At 41.3% G+C, this 25,236-nt stretch overlaps 1 protein-coding gene across 2 annotated transcripts in view; it reads left to right on the top strand.

Moving 5' to 3' along the window:
- Positions 1-2,403: 2,403 nt before the first annotated feature.
- pde5ab (phosphodiesterase 5A, cGMP-specific, b) overlaps positions 2,404-25,236 on the top strand; it is a 61,713-nt gene continuing 38,880 nt past the window's right edge. For both annotated transcript variants that reach the window (XM_079184702.1, XM_079184701.1), the window contains exons 1-8: positions 2,404-2,660; positions 4,765-5,272; positions 6,424-6,597; positions 11,885-11,974; positions 14,215-14,286; positions 14,522-14,611; positions 14,732-14,869; positions 22,323-22,390. In XM_079184702.1, coding sequence (XP_079040828.1) covers positions 2,563-2,660; positions 4,765-5,272; positions 6,424-6,597; positions 11,885-11,974; positions 14,215-14,286; positions 14,522-14,611; positions 14,732-14,869; positions 22,323-22,390 — 1,238 coding nt within the window. In that variant the 5' untranslated portion in view covers positions 2,404-2,562. The remainder of the gene's footprint in view (positions 2,661-4,764; positions 5,273-6,423; positions 6,598-11,884; positions 11,975-14,214; positions 14,287-14,521; positions 14,612-14,731; positions 14,870-22,322; positions 22,391-25,236) is intronic.

The raw sequence follows: 25,236 nt of genomic DNA, 5'->3' as shown, positions 1-25,236 counted from the left end.
TTGGAGTGTCATCCCTCATCAGTGTCACAGTGGAGTTTTGTCAGAAAGGCTGCAATAGCAAGGTTATAAGCAACACACAGGACATGTAATGTCAATACAGGTTGAACAATGTAACGATGAAACACTCTGTGAAGAGACAATGAAGCGTGAAGAACCCACAGGTAGACAGTACACAGCCTATAACACAAGGAGATGTGTCTTTTTGTGTGTCCCCCTACTTCTCCATCTCACCATCAGACTGACTAGAGGCTCTGTTGTCTCTGATTGGCTCTCTGTGTTGTGGGGTTGATGGAAAACTTGGAGGGGGTTGGGATGCTGCTGGTGGGTTCTCCCCCGGGACGACCGGCCACCATCTGCTGGTAAGGTAACACCAACGGCGGGGGCCAAGTGTCCAGCTGGGGGGACACTGGAGACCAGCGCAGCAAGGACACAGAGGCTGAAAGCCATTACACTTCATCAATAAAAGCCTGCACGATTCACAGGATAATTGAAAAGTGAATTACTTCAAGGGTTCACTATATTTCATTTTTCATTTTTTAGAGATTAGTTTTGGAGGATTCATTTTCGCAAAGAAAGGCTTTCAATTTACTATTATTTAGTCCGCCACCAACATTTTAAATAGCGTCAGCTGTTGAAGGCTGACACAGCTGGTCACTGGTGCTGATATTGAAGTAAAGTAAGAGAATTCAATGTTTCTCAAAAAAGTTAACCACTTTGGCACATTTCTCACAGTTAATATTTGCTTTGTTTATGTGAGCATGAGAAAATAGAGTAATCTGCATCTTTCTGGGGAATTCACTACTACAGATGAGACTAAAAGGTCTGCTTTTAAGCCGCTATAAATCAGCATTGAGTAAACCAAGTATATGGACAGGAATGAATGAAAATACTCATGAATGTCATCATGGTTAAATCAGAATACACAAACTCAGTCTGTGGTGCTCAGCAGTTGGTTTATCTTAGGTTGGTATGTTTATGCCCTGACATATTGCTATGACTGTGTTTTTCTGCGTAGCAAATTTGCATTACTTTCTTTAATATTTGCAGAGAGACTTCCGTGTATGTGTGGTACTCTGTTGTGACTTTAGTTTCCTGTAATACCACACCAGGGTTCAGGTGTCTGTGGTTGCTCGGTAGAAAGAATACGATGATTTTTACTCCATCTCTGGCTCATTTTGAATCGCTTGACATCCAGTTTCCTATTTTTTGAAAAAAAAAAGACTTATTTGCTTTCAATTAGGTCCGGGTTGCTAACAGTAGTTCTTCTCTACAGTAGCCCTCTGGTGTATTTTAGAAGTGGCCTTCACTATGCAGTCCTCCCCAAAATAAAAAATCCCTAAATTTGACTTCTGCCACTTGGCCAATCAAAGGATTGGACTATTTTGTGTGTAAAGCTTGAGGTCCGTGGACGGATTCTGGTCTCAAAAGTAGCAGAACTTGTCATGTTCAGTAGGGTCATGTATACACTGGGCTGAAGTCTCAGTTTTAGGCCAGAAAGAAACTTTCAAAGCTTCCGATTTGGAAACCGGCTTGACCTAGAACCTTCAAAGATGGTTCCAGACATGTTTTACTTTGTTTAATGAATTCCTAGAACATTCCCAGAAGGACTGTACGTAACCTTCATTCATGGAAATGTAAACATTTCCAGGGAACTAATAAGGTTTCTTAGTGCATTGCTTTATTAACAGAACAGAAATAAATGTTCTTGGTACTACTGTATATCTTTGACCACATTAGAGCTTTCATTGGGGAATTTAGGAATGCCACTCTATGATCCTGAGTTTGTTAATGGTTATTTTATGGAGACCTTATTTGGACTGTTTTTTAAAGGGGTGGAAAGAGAGAGAGATAAGACAGACAGATGATGATAGAAGCTACATCTAACCCTCTGGAATGCCACATCTGATATGACCCATGAATAAACTTGGATGGAGCCTATAAATGTATATGTACAATCACATCGAATTATCACCTCACAAGATGTTTTCTTTCAAGGAGAACTCCTGCAATTTTACACATGCTGAGCAGTACTAAAAAAAACAGCTGTATAATGTGCTCCAGATCTGGAGGAGTTTTGTCAAGTCTGAATAAATAACCCTTCATCTGTCCAAGTGCTGCCATCAGGGGTTATCTGGGATGAGGCTTGAAGACGACAACTCTTTTTTTAAAACACAAAGCCTGTTTTACAAACTCAGGAAGTGGAGCTTGAAAGATGCTTGTATTTACAAGGCTGAATATACACTGTAAGATGTTGCATTATGGGAGATGTAGGATCTTTCTCTCCCCCTCTCTCTTTCTCTCCCTCTCCCTTTCTCTCCCTCTCCCTTTCTCTCCCCCTCTCTCTTCCAGTCTCCAGTCGCTTCAACAACTAGGAAGCGCACAGTCGCCGCTTTATGATCCGCGCGCACCAACTTCCCGGACCGCGAGCAGCTCTCTCTTTGAGCCGCTGTCCCTCTCTCTCTTTCTCCGTATACATGACTCGGTAGCCTGCTGTCTTTCGCGTATAGATGTAGGCGGTAACCGGAGCTCACAGTGGGAGACTCTGTTGTCGCCCTTTGCGTCATGGAGGACTACTGTTCCGCGGAGAGCGAGAGGATGGAAGCGTGGCTGGACGACCACTTGGAGTTCACCCACTCCTACTTTATCAGGAAGGCGTCAAGGTAAAAGGGTCCGCGCTCTTGGGTCCGCGCTTTGTTTCTGTGCAGCCTGGTGAATGTGAGTGTAGCTTCTGGTGGACATTTCTGCAAAACAAAACTCTGTTTGCTTTTGTGTGCAGCAGTCAATCAAGATTAGCTTCATTTCCTCTGTTAGTTGAACTAGTTTTTATTAGGAATCACTTTACCTCTCCATTGAGCACAGGATGGCTGTATAAGCCTGCCCTGATCATTCCTAACAGTAAACATGCTCTCCAGCACTAGTGATTGTGGGTCTTTCAGGTCCAGTCTGACCCTGCTCAGGTAGTCTGTGTACCTGCAGAGCTGATTCACATCGTCTCTCTCCGCTGTGCCTCCTCTCTCAGCTCTTTTTCATTTCACCATCCACTTCACAATCAGTAACAGCTCCAAGAGTTACACAGGGCCCTCTAATCATTAACTTTTACTGCTGCCAAACATTCTGTTTAATTCTCAGCAAGCACTGTTGAATAGGTCAGGTCCTTGGTGATAACTATAAAAGCCTTCCACATTTATTGCCCGTGCCTGAAATGTTTTTCTTCTGTTGCAGCCTTCTCGGTTTAGACCTCAGAGGCTGGGAGCAAATTAACCATTTCATTTATTATGCAAACACAGATTCCAAATCAGTCTTTGGAGCTATATAAGGCTCTTTTTTTGCAGCATGCATATCTTGGCATTTCAAAGTGCCCATCAGTACACTCTTAGGTCTTGTGTTTGTATTAGTGACAACCCCCTTCAGACCCATTTATCTACTTAAACCACCATGGCAACTTCATCCAGTGACTGAAACACACATTATCTCAATCCTCTCCATCTCAAAATAGTTTCCATAAAAAGCATATTTTTGCTTCTCCTGCTAATAAAAGTGTCTGTGCACACACCAGCTGTTCTGGTCAGGAGGCATTTCTTAGAGGAGTATTGATTGAGCCACACCTCTCTTGGATACATTAGGGTCGGCTCTGAGGACTCAACCTGACCGGCTCCACCACACTGCAGTCAGATAACAGCCCATCCTCTGTGGCTCCTGGCGTTTTATTTGCCTGGCTCGGGGCCCTAGATACCGTGGTTAATTTCATGGCCAGTGGCTGTTAGTGTCCTCCCTTACGCTCAGGTGAACTGAGCCATGTGTCACATGACCCACATGGCTTGAAAACATGTGTGTGTTTGTGTTGTAGAAGCTGATCAGAAGATGTGTTGGCTGATTAGAGATAATTGCACCTGATTTACTGGTCACACAATCATACACACACCTCAGAGTAAACACAGTTCATCACACAATATCGACTGTGCCTTCATTCACCTTTCTTATCCATGCTCACTTATTAGTTATTCACCAAAATGGGTTTTCATCAGTGCCCACATTCACTGTATTCTTGCTGTAATCATTGCTTAAAACCATTGATATCTGCTGTTCAGTTTCACAGGCAAAAAGGTTTTTTTTACATACAGCAGACAGTTTCGTCAAATGTTCTCAGATGCATATAATGTGCCGAACAAGTGAGAGAAAAGCCAAATCTGTTTCTGCAACAGGTAAGGATTAGGAGGATAAGACATGCATGGTGGTGGATGGATGAGCACATATATTAACTTTTATCTCCAGCAACCAGGGCAATAAATATACAGCAATATTTTTCAATGATGGATTTTGAAGAAATCCCAAAACAGTCTAAATTTAGAATTTTCTTTGGTGTCTTGCGGCATAAATAGCTACGCAAACTGTTTTGGACGGATGTCTGTTTGGTTTTGTTACATGAACACATGAGTATCTCTGTTCTTGTGGGTTTTCAGGAGTTGATTAGCGACACCACTCTAATCATAGTCTACCTGTGTGTGGTTTTGTGTATTTAATCATATGATCAATATTCTTCCGAATGTCAGGAATAAAATGTCTGTGTATGTTGGCCTACATATGTAATAGGTGTCTACTGTTAAATAATATGCTCTGTTAGTCATGAACTACATGTAATGTATGTTTCAGGTGGTATTTCATTCCTAACAGTTACTCAAACAGCTGTACAGATACAGTACTGTACCTTCTGTTACAATATGGTTCAAATATGTGTCTGATACTGTTTCTTCTGTCTTTCGACAGGGAGATGGTGAATGCCTGGTTCGCTGAGCGCGTCCACTCCATCCAGCCATCTGCCTCCAAAGAAAATCCTCTACAGCAGCGGGCCCACCAGTCCTCCACGGACTACAGCTCCCCCTCTGCCTCCACCATCCTCCCACCCACCCTCAGCTTCCTGGACAACCGCTGCCCTTCCCCAGCCACGGTCCCGAGCCCGGCCCCCGGCACCCCGACTCGCAAGATCTCAGCATCTGAGTTCGACCGCCCACTCAGACCCATTGTGGTTAAAGACTCTGAGGGCTCTTTGACATTTCTGAGCGACGCCGACCGTGAAACTGTCCCTCTCCGGGGCTCAGTGATGGGTGAAGTTGGTGTCAGAGGGGCAGGTAGTGGCAGCGGGGTTGACTGCTGCGCCAGGCTCCTGGAGCTGGTGAAGGACGTATCGAGTCATCTGGATGTGACAGCACTCTGCCACAAGATCTTTCTCCACATCAATGAGCTGATCACTGCAGACCGCTACTCGCTGTTCCTGGTAGGAATGCAAAGGGTTGTGGGTCAAACTGTCATTCTAACTGCTTTACCTGGAGCACATATGTAACACTGTTACCTGCAGACTTCAGTTCATTTCTCATTGGAAAAACATAGAGGCATTTAGAAAAATTTTAGTAGTTTGCACCTGTCTGTGTAAATAATAAAATTACTGGTAATGATTAATACTAGTATTGATAATGACAATGTGAAATAATTTGAAAGATTTGATCAAATGCGAAACAATTAGTTTGATTAAATGTTTGATTAGCCGCTTCCCATTGTAATGCTAACCCCAAATGGAGTTTAAGCCTGGCTTATACATTTAAACGTGTTACATTTGAAGTTCCAAGCCTATCTATGATTGAGGGATTGCCTCTCAACATGGTGACGACTGAGCCAGCAGCTAGGAGCTAACGGTGCTAACAGTGCAAACAACAGCAACAGTACTGACACTGTTAGTACTGACAGAGCTAACAGTGTCCGATAATTCTCTATGGGTTCATCACTAAAAGTATTGTATATTTTACAAAATACAAAACAGCTGACTGCTGCTGCTGGAAACAACGGTCCTTTTAAATTAGACACATTGTAATTATTTGATCCATTGTTAATATAAACATATGGAGTAGTGCAGCTTTAATGATCTCCAACAGGAGATAATGAGATTGGTCGAGTGTGTACATGAGTGTGTGTGCGCATTCATCTCTGAGTCTGTCCACGGGATAATCTTGCATTCTGCTGCATCAAACGGCATAGTATTTTGGGTTGTACATTCATTGTAAAAAAGAAGCTGAGACACCAGCCTTCACCGAGGCGGTGCAGACAGCTGCATAGATTGAAATGAGAGCGTATCTGTTGCGTGGGACATGCGAGTGAAAAAACACGACGGGGGGTTTGACAATTTTGGTTTGTATTCATACAATCAAACATGACAGGAGTGGTCGTTGCAGACACACCTGGCAGAGATCTAGTTATACTTTCATTAGATTCTGCTTGAATATTACTATTCTGTATTTTCAACTTGTTCTCTATGAGATGAGATTCTTTTTTTGCTTTGCTTTCTTTGCATGTGTTGGTAGTCTAAGCCAACAGTTGTATGACCACATTCTGCTTTGTCTGTGTGTGTGTGTGTGTGTGTGTGTTATGTCCCAGGTAGGCGAGGACAGCTCCAACAGGAAGTTCTTGGTCAGCCGTCTATTTGACGTAGCCGAGGGATCCACACTGGAGGAGTCCTCCAGTAGCTGCATCAGGCTGGAGTGGAACAAGGGCATTGTGGGACATGTAGCCGCCACGGGACAGCCGCTCAATATCAAGAACGCTTACGAGGTGAGGATCCTACGTGGTTTTGTACTACTTATAACATGCTGGGGTCAGAGTTGATGCTGGAGAAGCCGGTAATGAGGTGCTTCCGATGCTTGTGTTTGCTTTGATACATTTGATGTTGGAGCTGACTGAGCATAGACTTGGGGGGGCGTCCAAAGAAGGGCAAGTAGGTCCTCTGGAGACTTCGTCTTCACCACACAACCACGTAGCACATTTTACCCCTGACAGTTTCAGTGTGCTGACCTTTGTGATCAGGTTTCAACGCAGTATCATTTTCTCACTTCAATCAATGATCAAACCAACCTCACTTCGAAATCTGTCACTAATGCTTTGGTTGATATTCCTCCTTTATGTGGACAGAACGATGTCGAGCTAACTGTTGTTTGTCAAGAATTAGTTCCAGCACACAAGTTCCCTAAAACCCCAAATTGGCCTTTTTACATATTTGGTTGTTGGAAGGTGTATTCCTTAACCCAGTGGTTCCCAAACCTTTTCTGTCAAGCCCCCCTTTGATGATATAGGAACATGGTAAGCCCCCCCCCAATGGGTCGTACCTTCTTCGTTTTGAATGAATTGCATTATAATATATAAACTCTATAAAATATTTGTTTTTCTTTCTAAAATAAGTACATATCACTTCACTTTTCCACTTCACGGTTTATTGTTCAGTTTGTTTTACTGAACAAAAAATAGCAATAATAAAATCAATTTCCAAAAAGATTGGACTTTAGATTGCTTTCAAGTAGTGCTTTCAGACATATTCATTGCATTACATTCTTGAATATATATTTTTTAAAGTAAAATGAACTTCAAATGTTAAAATCGAAGTTAGGAACAGTGCAACAACTTACATTTCCCCATTTAATAGCAGGTATTTCAAACTAAATTAGTGTGCAAGAAAATAAGAAATCCTATACAGAATAATGATCAAAGACAAGATGTGCAAGTTACTCCGTGCTTTCTCTGCATAGACCACATTCCTATGCATAGGCACATTCCTATTACTACATGTAAATTGCAGCAACACTGTGGCACTAAAACACGCATTCCGCCACACACTCAAGGACACCATTCAAATATTATTCACATCAGAGGGAACAATATTAACCATATCATAAAAACGACACCGTAGACAAATGAACACAGTAGTAACTAGGGGTGCAACAGACCACAAACCTCACGGTTCGGTTCGGATCACGGTTTTTGAGTCACGGTTCGGATCATTTTTCGGATCAACAAAGAAAAGGGGAGGAGACAAATATAACTTTGCTTTCCATTTATTAATTAAAGAAGTTCAAGAACACTTAAAGCAAAGAACTTTGGGCTATAGTGTTACATAAAAACAAAAATGTTGAAGATGGCCAATTTGAAACAAAATTAAATAAATAACAAATAAAAATAAAACATTCAAGATTCCTCAATTCTGTTAAGTTATAGTGCAACATGAGGTATGTTGATACCCTCGTCCTTTGATCAATATTGAAAGAAAGAAACAGCCAGTGAGCTAGCTTCCACTGTTTCAACCCGCGGTTCACAAGTGATCCGAACCGGGAGGGGTGATCCGAACCGATTATGGATCGATCCGTGATCCGTTACACCACTAGTAGTAACACTACTGCAGATGTAAAAACAAAAGCAGTACACTTACCAAAGCTGATGTTCACTTAAAGACAAAGTATATCCTCCTTTCTTTGATTACAAAGAGTTCAATCCCACGGTTGTACAGTACATGGTTCCAGTAAGAAGTCTTCTCGATTCATGGACGCCAGTGAAGACAGTCGAGCCTCCCAGTTGTATTTCTTGAAGACGTTTGAATATGTTTGAGGGCTGAAAATGTCCGCTCGACAGAGGAAGTTATCTACTGGGATCGCCAAACATGCCAAAACGCAAAAAATGTAATGTCACGTAAAAATGTTTCACAACAGTCAGACTAGCCCACTGACCAATCAAGCCGCACGTTAATGCTGACGTACTTGTAGGCCAGCTAGCAGGCTCTGGCACGTCAAAGAATACGCCCAACATGTCAAACTAATAATCTGATTGGTTAAAGACTATGACAATCAACAATATCGTCCCCATTCACTTAAACTGCAAATGGATTCGCTTGTAAGTCTGAAGGCCTCCGCGGAGATTTTTTTTACCTAGAGACAGCATAGGGGCGAAATCTGATTGGATAAAACAAGCTGTGCTGGAAGCAGCGCTGCAGGCTGGAAGCAGAGCAACTGAGGAAAACAAAAGCTGTCCAATGAGATAATAAGCTAATGGGAAAAATTATATTTAGAATACATGTAGTGTATTTATGAAAAATTATTGAAATATAAAATAGCTATAACTTTGTGATTCTGTCTAGGCCAGCAGAGAAGGCCTTGCTGGCCACTGCTGTAAGCACATTTGAATATGCGTAGTGAAATCAAAAAGTGTGTGTGTGTGTGTGTGTGTGTGTGTGTGTGTGTGTGTGTGTGTGTGTGTGCTTGCTTCCAGGTGAGTTTTGGTTTGGGTCTGTGTATTCTTGCCTCGTTAGTGTGTGTGTATAATTATGTGTGTGTAATTAAATATGAGTGTTGGTGTATCATGCTGTGCACTCAGTTCATGCACAAAGTTACACTAGATAATCTGAGTGTATCTGCTGCAGTGTTTGTGAAAAAGTGTATTTGTGTGTGTGTGTGTGTATTTATGTGCTACAGCAGAACCTGATACTGCTTCCAGGAAGTATATCGGCGACAACTGAGGGACTCCCCAGCTCTCTGATTGGATCTTTAACTTCCCATTAGTCTGCTCAGGATTACATTGATTTCAGCAGCGCAATGAGAAAACCCCCTCTCATCCACAGGGGGCTTCCTCCACTGCGCTGGATCCAAAATGCAATCTTTGGGGGGAAAAACCTGGAGACACTGAGTTTTGCTTAGATTTCAGTTGAACCTGCCACATATTTCTTGGATTTTAAAATATAGTTGTGTATGTCAACTTTGTGGGCAGTTTTCTTGCTCTGGAGTGAGGTTTGCTGTCGTGACAGGCTGTCCTGGCTTGTGCCAGAGTGAGTCATGTTGAAACAGGTTGAAACAATGGTTTGGTCTCTAAGTGTAGGTTGGAGTTTTGATGGGGCATTTTGAGAACTACACCCATAATCAAGACAATTTAAAGTGACTTTTTACACTGTAAATTGACCAATAAAAGGGGATTTTCAAATAATGATACAATTTCAAATAGCCCATTTTTTGTTTTATTTGTTCTATGCCAATTAAACCATAACTTCCTGCAGATGGCTTGCATTACAAGCCTGCCAGAAATGTATGCCCTTCAAGCCACTAGACGGTTTCAATTTGAAACATCTATCTATGAAGGAAGGGCTGTGTTTTATTGATGAATGACATGACTGCTGTCATCGGGTTGGTGGAAATATGTGGAAATGGACATTATGTAATTTAATAAAAAGACAAAAGGTAAACATGTAGGAAGTGTTGAGTTTCATTTTCAAACATCATTAGTGAACTATGCAGAATAAGGCAATGCCAGAGGAACATACAGTAGAGGAGGGACAGTTTATAAAATAGAGCTAATGAATTAGAATGAATAAATAGACTAACGTTCTGTCTTCCAGGACAGGGGCATTCTTAGTGCTTTTCTGTTACAGAACATGGTTAAGTAAGCAGAAGAATTTTCCTCATCAGTTGAAGGAAGTCTAAAATTGGGACTACTGTTTGCTTTTGATGTATGAATAGGTTAATTCCATAACAGAAATGTAAAAAACAAAACTTCAGTTTCATAATTAATTTGACAGGAACAAAAAAAGAGATGTGGGAAATATTGATTTTATTTTAGATTTATAACATTAGCATGGAAAAAAACTTAAATAAGTCTTACACAATTAAGTTCAATTTACTTTATTGGCCATAAAGGCATTTTTAAAATGTATTTTTGTCCAATAAAGGGAATTCTATAGCCTTGGGGTGATAGCTACTGTACATTGCGATGGTCTGTCTTTGATGCAAATTAATCGTTTGCTAAACCCCTCCCCCGAAGAGCAATCCTCCAATCATACCTTATCTTTGCTGGTCTGTCTGTGCATGTTGAAGCGGTGTGCGTGGGGCTGTAGTAAGATGACAGTTGTCATTTCAACCAGAATGACTGTTGCTGGCTGGAAAATGAATCTCTGAAATCAATGAGCCATTGTTTCAGAAGTTTTGAGTTAATCTGCCACTGTTATCATTTAAACTGCATATATGCTGTGCAAGAACGAAACGATTGACAGGCACATTAACAGTAACTGAGGGGGGTGGGGCTTAGAGCACAGTCAATTGTGACACCTTTTGTCACATATGTAATCATTCTATACAGAGCAGGGTTTAGTCCACTCAGTGTAGTGTAACATCAAACAGCATCAACAGCGAAAGCACATCAGAAAACAAGGAGATTTCTTACTGAAATATACTTATAAAACAGGACATTTGGAGTAGAGGCCTGTCTCTAATATAAGCCTCTCTGTCAGCAATTTAGAAACTTGTAATATGCACAAAAGGCCTGTTGTGATACAAATATAAAGAGAAATTTTTTCCATTTTTTTGAGTAAAGAAAAACAAATCTGTGATCATCCTCCATACATGGTTTATACCCACACACACAGTTCCTTTGAGTCTAGAGGTTAATGGTTTGTGTTTAAAGGTCAGCCGGTGGGTGGGAGGGTTGCCAACAGGAGCACAGTCCTCTAAACTAAAAATCTCTCCATCCACTGGTCCTTAGCGTGCCTTCAGAAGCCACTTCAAGTCCACATTTACATACCAAAGAAGATTTTTTCCCTCCTTGTGACGGATGCCAAGCACTAACAAAACTACGTATGTGAGGCGTTTGTTGTGGAGAGTGGAATTTAGTGTTGCATAACGCTGACTCATGCATGTGTGCAGCTACTAAAGAATATAAATTGTTTATGCATGTTTTCAAATGTATGTTAGGATTGATGAGGATTTGAATACAGATCACATCAGGTCTGTATTGAAGCTGCTGATGGCCAATACTTTTTCAAATGTTTAGTCTCTCTTAATGGATCATTTGTTTAGACTGTGCCCGTTTATTTGATTATTTAATTACTTCATGTGGAAAAATCCAAAGCTTGACAAGTCAATAGACAGCAGAGGGTTAATACGAATTATTAAGTGTTTTAGTAGGTATGCATCAACAATATCAGTGGCCAAAAGCATGGACCAGACCATATATGATTATTAAAACCTAAGTGTAGGTCCGACCCTCTGGAATGCTTTAAACATGATATTGAATTCCGTGTGCTTTGCCTCCCCAGGACCCCAGGTTTAATGCTGAGGTGGACCTGATCACAGGTTACAAAACCCAGAGTATCCTTTGCCTTCCCATCAAGAACCACAGAGATGAGGTAAGTCAATATACACTGGAGCTGTACAGCTTGTGTTTACCAATTTACAGGAGGTGTGATGTTATAGGTGGGACCAGTAGGATAGTGGTTTATCTAAAGGGACACCAGGAGATGGCTCAATTATTATTATGTATGTGCAGCATGTAAGTATTGAACTCCATCTGGTGGCAACTGCGTAATCTCCATGACAACTGAGAAAACTCCATCCACTGAGGAAGACCATAGGATGCAGATGAAAGTTCTGAAAAAAGCTCATAAGTAGACCTTGAGTTGGTCTAACTAAATACACTCCTCTCCCTCAACTGCCGCTCCCCTCTCCATTCCCCATCTTACCCTATCTTGCTCCCTTCTCCCCTAACGAGGTCCTCAACCTTGTTACATCTAACCGCCCCACCATGTGCTGCCTTGACGTGATCCCCTCCCCTCTTCTTCAGTCTATTGCGACTGAACTCCTTCCTTTCCTCACCCACCTCATCAACACTTCTCTTGTTTCAGGATGCTTTCCCACGGCTTTCAAGACTGCCAGAGTCACCCCCCCCCCCCCCCCCCCCCCCCCCCCCCCCCCTTCTGAAGAAACCATCACTTGACCCCTCTGATGTCAAGAACTTCAGACCGGTTTCTCTTCTACCCTTTCTATCCAAAACACTTGAACGTGCTGTCTTTAACTAACGGTCTTCCTATATCCACCAGAACAACCTCTTGGACCCCCACCAGTCCAGGTTCAAGGTGGATCACTCGACAGAGACAGCCCTCCTTGTGGTGACAGAGTCGCTTCACGCAGCGAGAGCAAACTCTCTCTCCTCTGTCCTGATTCTCCTGGACCTGTCTGCGGCGTTTGACACGGTGAACCACCAGATCCTCCTCTCCAACCTCGAGGGGATGGGCGTCTCAGGCTCTGCACTCTCCCTGTTTGCATCCTACCTGACAGGTCGATCCTACCAGGTGACATGGAGGGGGGCCGTTTCGGAAACCATGCATGCTGACTACAGGGGTTCCACAAGGTTCAGTTCAGGACCCCCTTCTCTTCTCGCTCTACACAACATCTCTGGGTTCTGTTATTCGCTCGCATGACTTCTTCTACCATTGTTATGCCGATGACACTCAGCTGGTCTTGTCATTTCCCCCCGGTGACACTCAAGTGGAGGCACGCATAGCTGCGTGCTTGGCTGACATCTCGAAGTGGATGGCGACACACCACCTGAAGCTCAACCTGGACAAAACTGAGCTACTGTTCCTCCCGTGGAAGGGCTGCCCGCACCGAGACCTGTCCACCATTGACGATACCGTGGTAACGCCAACTCGGACTGCAAGGAATCTGAATATGACCCTGGATGACCAACTGTCATTCTCAGCAAACATCTCATCGGTTACACACGCTCCTGCAGATTCCTGCTCTACAACATCAGGAGGATTCGCCCCTTCCTCACTGATGAGACGGCGCAGGTGCTCATCCAGGCTCTTGTCATCTCACGCCTGGACTACTGCAACTCACTACTTACCAGAGCCCCGGCGTCGGCCATCAGACCTCTGGAGCTTGTCCAGAAAGCTGCAGCTCGTCTGGTGTTCAATCACCCCAAGTTCTTCCACACAACTTCCTTCTCCGTTCTCTACACTGGCTACCTGTAAGAGCTCACATCCAGTTTAAGACTCTGGTGCTAGCCTACAGGGCAGTGAAAGGAACAGCTCCTTCCTATCTCCAGGCCATGGTCAAGCACTACACCCCCGCACGACCACTTCACTCTGCTGCCTCGGGGCGATTGGTTGCCCTGTCGCTCAGAGGTCCCTGCGGCCAATCGACCCGGTCACGGCTTTTTTCTGTCCTGGCCCCACAGTGGTGGAATGAACTCCCCACTGACTTTAATTCAGTTTAACTAATTAATTGCGTCCTTTTCCAATACACAGCTTTAGCTACGGGAGCCTTGTTGACAGGTTTTCTGGTTGCCTTGAGACTGTTGATTAGAAATCTTATCAACAATCTTGTGCATCAGTTAAAAAACAATGTCTTGTTTTGAATATTTACATTCACATTGCATATATAATACAAATCAAGACATTATATTTACAAATCAATCATTGATAACCACTTCTGTGTTTGTCCCTGCCGTACAACTTCATTTTCCAATGTAATTCAAAATACAAGTCAATGCAAGTTCTGCTCCAAGTCCTTTTTTCACTAGATCTATGTGCAAGAAGTCATTCTCATTTTCATCATCTTTTCCTGTTGTGTTTTCTCTGTCCAGGTAGTTGGAGTGGCTCAGGCTATCAATAAAAAATGTGGGGAGGACAGTGCCTTCAGTGAACAGGATGAAAAGGTCGGTAAAGTCCACCGGTTCACCTGCAAGAACCACATCTTGTTAATGTGTCTAAATTCAGAAAGTTAGAAAGATATTGGTAATAGATTTTGCTTTGTGCTGAGGGGTTGGACAGACTGATAACCGTAGCTGTCCTGACCCGTGACAAAATGTGTCTCCAAGATACATTGAATATAGAACTTTCCCACCTGCGTGGGTCCTTCCTCGTATCATCTGGCATTTTCTTTCTCCTCAGGACTTCTCAGCCTATTTAGCCTTCTCAGGCATCGTCCTGCACAACGCTCAGCTCTATGAGACATCGCAACTCGAAAACAGACGCAATCAGGTGGGTCAGTGTGAATGTGTCTCTGAAGGTGTGTGTACGCCGCAGAGACACAATTTGTAACATGATGCATTCTTCTGTGTGAATGTGTGTGTGTGTGTGTGTGCGTGTGTGTGTGTGCAGGTGCTATTGGACCTGGCCAGTCTGATCTTTGAGGAGCAGCAGTGTCTGGAGGTCTTACTGAGGAAAATCGCAGGAACCATCCTGTCCTTCATGCAGGCCCAGGCTTGTACCGTCTTCATCGCTGATGATGACTCCATGGTCAGCGCACACACACACACACACATATACATACATACATACATACATACATACATACATACATACATACACACACACACAATCACAACATGTTCCTACGTGAAGTCTGTATGAAGGTGTAAGTTACTTATTCTGAAATTATGACAGAAGCTTTCAGAAAGAAACATCATGAATAATTTAAGCTTAAGTCCGACCTCCACAGTTTGGATGTGAAAATGTGTATATATATATATATATATATTAGTACTGGGCAATGATTACATTTTTTTATCTCGATTAATCGCATGATTTTTTTGCGATTAATCGCATTGTTTAATGCGCAAAATTCAATAATGAATTCAAAAGTAGTGTATTGCGCACTTGTATTTTAAAAGTACTGCTATATGAACAAAAGTGCAATAACATTTGGTTTGCAAACACTTTAAACAAATAAGGTTCTTTTTAACAGCAGTATTCCCTTTACACAGTAGCAGTTATAATACAGTTATAATGATTCTGATAATAGATATTCAGCCGGTGTTCACAACTTGTGTGTAATAGATGCAATTTGAAATATACACCTTGAAAACTGAAAACCTATCTACGTCATGTTTTTTCTTTTTTTTATGTTTGTTAAATTCTCAGTAGCGATAACTAAATGATATGCTTATTATACATATTCCAAACAAAACACTTTAAAAACCAAAAAAAAATAATTTAATTAATTTCTTTTTTGCTTTTTTGGGTATTTTGGTCAGACATATGCAACCCTGATTACCGTAATATGTGTGGTATTTGTTATAAATGTACGTTGGTACATAGAGGGTGATAAGAAGCTGTACAGGGTGGGACTTAGGACCCAGGGGAATGTAGGTGGAAGAGACGGAAGAGACCTCACACAAACACAGCTGTTCACCGCTCGCTGGTTCTTGTGTTAAAAATGTCCACTCAATAAAGATTAAAAAAACTGCGTTAACGCGTGATATAATAATTGTCAGCGTTAATGAATGAACACGATAATAATGCATTAACTTGCCCAGCACTAATATATATATATATATATATATATAATTTACATTTTTTTAATTTCTTAATTTGTATCCTGTTTTTCACTGTAACTTGTTGTTGATTTATAATACATATCTTAAAAGTCAATACAAATTTGATCACAAAAAAATGTAAATGCTTTGTAGAAGAGCTAAATAAACACAGCAGGGATTTGTTGCTAGCTTAAGGTTTAAGTTATCAATGTCCATGAATCATTGCATTGTTATCAGCAGAATTGGAAACACACAACAACAACTTTGACCAGAAACATGTTTTTTGGCAAGCTAGCAAGCCTGATCTTGAGTGGCGGTTCAGTGGCGGCAAACCACTCAGAATACGATTGAAACATGAGGTTTTTATGGAAGTAGAATAGATTTCATTAAGTAGAAATTTTGTTCTTTCTTCAAACTTGTCAGTTTGTTGTTGCAGCAGCTGATAACATCACAGAACGGAGAAGACGTAGCCGTCATTTGGTTGAAAAGATTATACCTTTTATTTGAATGACAGGCTATGTTTTCGACAAGAACCAGTTCTACAGGATCTGCTGGATGAAATCCTTTACAATCAGAATAATTTGACCACATTCTTTACGTGTTTTACAGTAAAACATTTGACAAAGCATGAAGCAGTTGCTACCAAGGTAACCATCAACATGTCAAAATAAGCAACTGCTTAAATGATTTTAGAGCAAATGGGTACAAGTCTTTTTTGTTTCCCTTGAAGTATAATGAACTTTACATGAGTAGCAGCTTTCAGAAGCATAAGGAGTTGGACATACCTGACACTTCTGACAGCAAGTGGAAATGCAGAGTTTCTGTTCTGCAAATCAAGAACTTATATACACCAAGCAGACAGAACAGTAGCTGGCCGTGTTTTAATGTAAATACGATCTCTTTCGCTTTACTGACTCACATTGACATACATACAGCGAACACTGTTAGAGTCCTCTGTGGACATTAAGATTTGTTTTGGCTTGTCTTCCTCAGGGGCGTCTAGTGCCTGACAAACACTGACACACTTCACACTCGCACACAGAAACCAAGCACACAGGGAAAGGAAGCAAATGAACTGTCATACACAGAGAGATTGATAGATGAGCTTGGTTGCAGTATTCCAAATCTCGACTTGGTTAAGGCTTCTAAAAATCAACTGCCGTTCAGCAACTCCAGTCTACTTATATTGAACCTGTACTTGGATTCAAACATTCCAAACATTAAGAAATCTCAAAAAAAAAAAGTACCAGTAATACGCACACACATGTAGCAGGACACATTGAAATACCACAGAAAATGTACTAAATCAGCAGTGTGTCTCAGGGAGCACTCTAGCTGCTTCTGACCTATGTTGGTTCTGGTCAACATTCTCCTTCTGCTTTTCAAAGCTCTCTGTTTTTCAAACCCAGACAGGCCACATGAGCAAAACATCAGATGATGCTTTTGGTGGGGCAGCAGACTTTCTCCACTTTCTGGAAGGGTAAAGGCAGTGCATTTATAATCTTATAAGTCTTAAAATACTTGAGTAAGTGTAGCACATTGCAGTAATTTAAACTTGAGCTCATTTTTGGGCAATATGTAAAGATTGGACGTCACCCATTGGTTTGTGGATTACGGTTTTGAAGTCTCGAGTTCAGCATCTTTACCGTTACCATCTTGTTTTTTTGGAATCGGAAGGGTGGAGCTAAGTACAACCGAATGCTGAAGAAGACATTAGCTCACCAAAATGTTAAAATGTACTTTCATGAAGTGAAAACTCACTGTGAAAGAGTTGCACGACAAAAACAAGGACAAAACCCAGGCTGCAATGAGAAAGTAGCGTCAATCACTAGCCTGTCAATCACTGTGTAGCCCCGCTCTAAAGCATACTCTGCTTTATGGTCTGTTTGACTCCAAATGGACCATCATTTACTAAATGAACATCATGCTGTATTGAAGAAAATAGAGATTGAGACCATAAACTCATGTTTACAATGTTATGAGGTAATAAATCAAGAGAGAAGTAGAGTCATTTTCTCATAGACTTCGATACAACCAGACTTATTTTTTGCAACCAGAGGAGTCGCTCCTGGTTGAAAAATTGCAAGTTTCAGACACTTCTACGTTGGCTTGTCAGACCCAGAAGTTGCGGCCTGCTACACACACATACATACAGATCCTTGCCTTATTGTTATTAGATTAATTCATTGTATTATTGAAATGATGGATCTGAAAACATTAATAGTATAAATATCAAAAATATCAAAATAATGTGTACTTAGGTCCACCTACAAGCTTTTTCTGGTGCTTTGAACGCATACGGCCTTCATCTGCAAATGATGATAACTGAACTAATTCTAAATTGGTTCAGTTTTGCATGGGCTTGGTTTAGATTCCTCATCACTGATGAAGACTTTGAGATGGCATTGAAAGCTCTGGAAAAAGCAAGCGAGTGGGCCTTGAGTAATTTTGTCTGTCACTTTTAGTTGTTTGGAGGAACAGGTATAATTTTTGAACATATAGCATATAACTCTAGTTCAAGGGGAACTTTTAACCACATCACAAAGAATTCATCAATGAACTGCTCAATGTTCGAATTCAGTTTGCTGAGAGGGTTATTTGACAAATGCTTTCGGGAGGGATTTCCTATTCTTGGAAAAATCAGGTCCGTACCATTATGAAGTCATATTGCAACCTTTGTTTCTCTGACAGTACTGCTATTAACTGGTGTAAAGTGTCTTTGAGTGCTATGAAATGCTCTCTATGAATACATATCTTATTATAGTTATGCTCCATAGCAGGCTAATCGGGCCCTACGGTGTTGATGATCCAGAGAAACAGAATGTTGCTGATAATTTCACCTCCATTGAGTTGAGGTTTAGGCAGAAGTCTCATTGATAGATACTTCTAAACTTCGACAAATATAACGAAGTGACCTGCAATGGCTAAAACACTAGAGCAAAATGAGCATGAATTTATTTTCAGGTTAAAAATCAAGATGCTTTATTTCATGTATGTACTGAGCTCCATAGGCTCTGTTACATCTCACTTTATTATACAGTGTACATCTGTGTGTGTGTGTGTGTGTGTGTCACGAGAGGGAAACACACACACTTTATTATACAGTGTGCATGTGTGTGTGTGTGTGTCCCTCTCATGACCTCAGCTTTGCCAGACCAGCTGTCTCCCTTTCTTTTATATCCCTTCCCGCTTCTCTCTCTTGTCTCTTTCCTTACTAAACATTTACTCTGAGATTAAAGACTTTTACAAGCCTTATCTGCCAGACGGCTTTCTATATACAGGTGTCAGCGTTAAATGTCTGCAGATTCTCAAGAAGACCCACAGGTCTTTGGATTTTAACGTAACCTTTACCCTAGGAAAGGAGGTTTCCTGTAGGAAGTCTAATAAATGACAGTGCTGGTCTTCAACACTCAAATGTACCAACAATAACACAGGAGTGTGCAAGAAGTTGACCTGCGTTGGCTCACTGTATTTTACTGCAGTGTGTGGCATCTGTTTAGAAACAGTGATGTGCTGTGTGTTTTGTTAGTATGTGTTTGCATCTGTGCCAAAATGTGTATGGTGTGCGAGTGCAAATGTGTGTGTTTTGGGTGTGTGGATGATTTGTGATTGGTTTGACATCTGGCTCTCCACTGGGAGCGTTTTGTTCTTCTGAGTTTTTAACCCTCCTTGACTACAGCTGTCCTGAACAAATAAAGTGTACATGTTGAATCCATCTCTACAGTTGTTGAACAGCAAATCTACTGTTTTCTACCACTCATGATCATTATTTGGTTTTCTGATCTGAAACCTCTCGCACTATGTGAGGCTGAAGTTAGACATGGAGGTGCTTTTAGCCAAATGCTAAAATCAACATGGCAACATGCTAACAGTGAAAATATTAGCATGGTAATTCAGATTTGTTTTTAAGAAGGTAAAATTCCAAACTTGAAGTATAAAGAACAACTTTTACTTCAACTATATTGTGAGACCAACATGTTTCGGCCTGTGGCTTGAAAGTAGGTGAAGTTGTGGAAGAAATACTCTGCTTCTACTATGCAATTCTGCGAGACACTCACCAGAGAAGAACAACCCCCCATCAACAGCCCAGATGACGGCCAAAAGTGAAAACATGTTGGCCTCTTTAGTTAGAAAGCTAACATTTGCTTCTACCCACAACTAGTGTTGAGGCTAATGGGAATGGCTTTAGTTTGTAAGTATTTGGTCATAAACCAAAGTATTAAACAAAAATGAAGTTTTGACCTTTTGGTGATGGTAGAGTTATTATGACGCATCCTTTGGGCAACATGAATAGCTGTACCAAATTGCATGGTAATCCATCCAATAGTTGAGATATTTCTGACTGGAATAAAGTAGTAGACCAACATCGGTATCCTTTGAGCCACACTTTTACCATGGCTGACACTACTTGGTTCAGGCTGGTCTCATCCAGCATTCGTAGCAATATCTATGAAAAATAATGCACCGCAATTTGTAGATATCTCACAATTTTTTGTATATTATCCACGTAATCTTGAACGAGGACTTATAAAGACCTCTAAATCAGACACTGCGCGGGCGGGAGGGGAGGTGGATGGGTCCAACAAACACAGTTTGTTCTCCAAGTTAAAGTTAATGTTTTTGTTTGTCACTTCCTTAGTTATTTTAACACAAATAAATGATCTGTTCCTAAACCTAACCAAGTAGTTTTGTTGCCTGTGAAGATGAAAGCTAATTTTTACAAGAACCTATGCATGTAGTGAGCAGAAATTGACACGTGTTGTGGGGTTTTGTAGGAAAACAGATGAAAAATGAGGAGTACATTTTTGTAGAATACAATACGAACCATTGTATAAGGATATTGTAAGGATTACAAGTACGTGAAACAAAAAGCACTACACAGAGACAGAGTACAAGTATAGTTTACTTGAGTTCAGGCAGTGTCAAATTCAGGAGGTCCGTCAAAAAGGCAAACAAATCCAACAAGGGGAAGGCAGAGAATCCAAGGTCAGGAATAGTAACAAGGATAACGCTGGAGAGCTTGGCAGTAACACACAAGACAATCTGGCAGGGATCAAGTGCAAGTAAGCGGACCTAAATGGTGAGGGACTAATGGGGGAATGGGCTGCAGGTGAGATGGGCGTGGAAGACCAGCTGAGTGGAATGAGTGATGATAGGGTGTGGGTGGCAGGACCTGAAACGACAGGAGAGTAAGAGATACGTTGCTTGGTTATGGTTAGAGAAAGAGTTGCCGTCATGGTTACAAGAAACCAATGACTGTTAGTTAGACACAGCTTGCAAAATGGTTTCTTGTGTCAAAGTTATAAGCTTTTGATGACCTGAACTTCTCCTTGAAATTATTTCACAAAAGAATTGTCATTCTACTTCTGCCTTTGCTTATTAAGAACCATACTTGCAAGTAAAACTGCAACAGGTTATTTGCTATGAAAGCATCTGGTTAGGACGGTCTCAGACTTCTTTCCTCATGTTTTCTTTCTTCAATGCTTGGCTCCACTACACATAAATCATTGTATTATGGATTGAGAAAATGACTGGAGCTCCATGATATAATGTGAACATACTGCATGAGATTGATGTATCTGCCACAGATGCTGATAACTGCATGCAAGAACCCTCATGTACATGACCAGAAAAACAATTCTTTGTCCTTCCTTGACATGTAAAACCTTGAAGGATGCTTCCAAAGAATATGAGAAGACCAGCGAGATTTATTTCAATATTCCTACATGCAGGAAAGAAAATTCCATTATCCTGTGTTATCCTGTTATAAACTTTATCGCTCGACAGAGACACCAGTGAATGTCATAACATTGCCAGGTCTCTTTTCTGTTTAAAACAGCTTTATTACCCTCACCTAGATAGATCAGGATGAACTGATGCGATAGAGTGAAAGTGTGTGTATGTGCATGCAAGGGTAGAGGGGAGATTTCTCCAAAACCAAGAAGCCTTGTCCATCTTTAACATCCTGTCCCCACCTCTTAAAAATGAAAAAAGGATCCATTGCGAGGGTTTGGGAGTGCAGGTTGAGAGAAAACAAGTCCTTATAAGGTTGGGAAAGGCGAAACGAGCACTGGAATGTCGAAATAGAATCCCTCCGACAAGGCTTGATGGGTAATAACATCCTTGAAGATGTTATTTAGGCAGTGTGTGCGATACCACTGCTTAACTTACAGTATTTGGATGTTGGGATTAGCGGTAATGACTTAATTGGAGGGAATGAGGAAGTTGATTTGGAAAGAAAACACGCAGGGTAGACCTGTAGCAAAGCACGTAAGAGGTTAGAATCAAGACCAATTAAGACCCTGTATTTATTCATCTGTTGCCACCTGATTCTAACGGCATTATGCCAAATACATTTTGCCACCAAGCAAGTCCTAGCCACAGTGCTCAGACTGTAAAACCTTAGTCTCTAACTTGTTTTTTTCTGTTTGCAGAACTCCTTCTCCAGTGTCTTTCATATGGAATACGAGGAGCTATGTGAAGTCCTCGATGCCCCCAAAAGGTAAGGTGATTGTCTTCAACTGAAACCCGTTATTTAATTAAATAATCAATGCACATTGACCTTGAGGCGTACTCCATCCGTTTCTACCCGTTATTAGCGCTAATATTTCCTTGAATTTGCAAACCACCCGAGAGAGGCCTGAGGAGTCATTATCATCATACAGCATATTCACAGAGGGAGAATCAGAACAAAGGGATGTAAGGCAAGGTGTTGGCAGTCGTAAAAGTCTCATTGTGCCCAATCTTGTATTTCAAGACTAAAGACAAGACGGAGCTGAGTCAGTCCAACTCTCATAAGTTTGTAGAGGTGATTTGCAGTCCCATCATCAGATAATCTACTTTCTTCACCTGCCAAATAACCAGACATTTGATTGCCAGCTTTCAGCTCTTAGCTCTTTTTCTTAGCCAGGCTCTTCTGGCTCATTACACTATCGTCAGGGTTCATTTGACGGCTCCTCAATCACAACCTGTTTATCATGATGAAGTGGGCCCCTTTGACTGTTTTTGAGGCGGTCGAGACCTTTCCAAGAGGATATAACAATCGTCAGTCACGCACACAGACACAGTGGTTTTGAGGTCAACAAGCACTCGTATTGCATGTGACAGCTATATGAGTTGCATATGTGGAGTAGCAGTTCTACTACAGTGGACGGAGATGTGAAGCCAAAAAATGTTAGCTGCGTGTATTTTTATAAGATAAGATTAGGTGGATCCCCAATGGGGGAATTTGGTTGTTGGGCTGCACAAGGACAGCAATGGGTACAGATGAATACAGAAAGTAAAAGAAATGAATACTGTATACAGCTGACAAAGCCACTTTAAGTTGCTAGGTGAAGAATCAATGATACATTGTCACATTAAAGTGATTGCGATGAGTCATACGACAAAAATTGATAAACTGATCTGCATTTATAAAGCACCTTTCTAGTCTTCCGTCCACTAAAAGTGCTTTACACTACATAGCTGGGGATCGAACAGCCAGTCGTCCTATTAGTGGATTACACACTCTTCTTCCTGAGCCCCAGGAAGGGGGCACAAGGAGCCACATTGTCAAATTGTTATAGCGCAGTCCACATCAATGTCCCTGGTTTGATTTTGATTTTGAGATGGGGACCAGTTATTTTTCCTGTTTCTCTTTCAGAAATGTTAATGTCTCATAAACAGCCCAGTAATCATAGAGACAGAAGGAAGGACACAAAGAGAAAATAAAGATCGGCCAATCAGAGAACCAAATGATTTAACAATTTACAGTAGAGGGTCGGTATGAGAGGAAAATGATTGAAGGAGGCTACAGCAGCAGAGCTTCCTGACATCAACTCGAGCTCCAGGAGGAGGAGTGAATAAACTGTAATCTGATTTAAGATGCAATGAGATAGAAATCCCCCCCCCCCCCCCCCCCCCCCTTGTCTCCAGGGTGGCCTGGCCTCCCCAGTTGCTACGCAGCATCTACAATTCAATCTTAATCTCAGTCCAAGCAATACAATTGGACTGTGCGTGTGTGTGCATGTGTCATGTGTGTACAGTTGTGTTTGCTGTAAACTGTAACTCACCAATATATGGGGCCGATACTGGTCTGTTACTAGGGTTCATCACTACCTGAAATATAATACACTAATAACATATCTGGAAGACTGAAACTATACATTTCTCAAAATATTATTTGGCAGAAATAAACAAATTCACAAATGTCAAATCTCAATTTGCTGTGGCTTAATCAAGCCTTCCTGTGTCGGGCTGAGTATCACCTGTGATTGTATTATGAGGATTCTTAAATGAGCAAGTGAAGATACTTATGGGGGAAAACAAAACCTTTTTGAGGGGGTTTTAAATAATAAAACTTTGGTTTGACAAAGAAAAAATCCTGACTCAAGGTCCACTTACTAGCATATTTTCCAAAGCTTTCAATCTCACCTTATGTTCTTCATCCACGGATGGAGTTTGCTCAGTTGTCACCAAGATGGTTCAGTTGTTGATGGTTCAGTCACATTATGACGTAACGGATGACAGTTGAGTAGCTTATCAAACTCCATGAGATGTTGAATTGTTAATAAATAATAGTCCCCAACAAATGCAGCTTGATTAACATTTGATAAAAACTACGTCGCCCAGCTGTTTTTATTACTGAGGCCTATTCAAAAATGAAATTACGTAGGAACCAATGGGCTTGGGGCTGCGTGCCACAGATCTTTTAAAGTGATTTGTTGACAAAAACACAATCTGAAATAATACCAGACACAGTTTAAGTCCAGTACTGTGCATAAGGCCATTAAAGACCAGAACATGTATTTTTCAAAGACAGGAGGCTCACAGTTATTACTGATATATATGTGTGTGATACATTGTACTGACAGCAGGCCAAACAATCAGCTTTTATTGACTCTATTTTCACACTTCTACCTGCTCCAGGCAGAGCTGCAGCAAAGAGACATCAAGTCAATACAACCTGATCCCATCTTGTTATTGGTAAAACAGATAGACCTGTCAGATCTTGTTAGCTTCCTGTTTGAACGGAGATTGAAGACAGTTTTCCAGTGAGTGGATATTATGCAAAGTAAAGCTATTATATCTGTGTGCACAGAGAGCTCAGTAAGTGAAGAAAGAGAAAAAGGCAGTTGTGAAAATCCCAACCCTGTCAGGGATGACACAAACCAGATGTCTTATCTTGTCTCGTCCTCCACAACATCTTGTTTATTTACAGCCTGCTCTCATAGGTGCATCTCCCCTGTTTAGATCTAATAACTGCCTTTGAATATGGCTGTGTGTTTGTTCTTCCTCTGGGAGGACTAAGATTTAGCAAAATTGTGGCTCCAACTGGGCCAAAGCAGGAGGGGAGGGGCCGTGCAGGAT

Source organism: Pholis gunnellus (assembly GCF_910591455.1).
Source record: "Pholis gunnellus genome assembly, chromosome: 23".
In the NCBI taxonomy this organism is placed as follows: Eukaryota; Metazoa; Chordata; class Actinopteri; order Perciformes; family Pholidae; genus Pholis; species Pholis gunnellus.
This window is presented reverse-complemented; position numbering and strand designations above follow the sequence as displayed.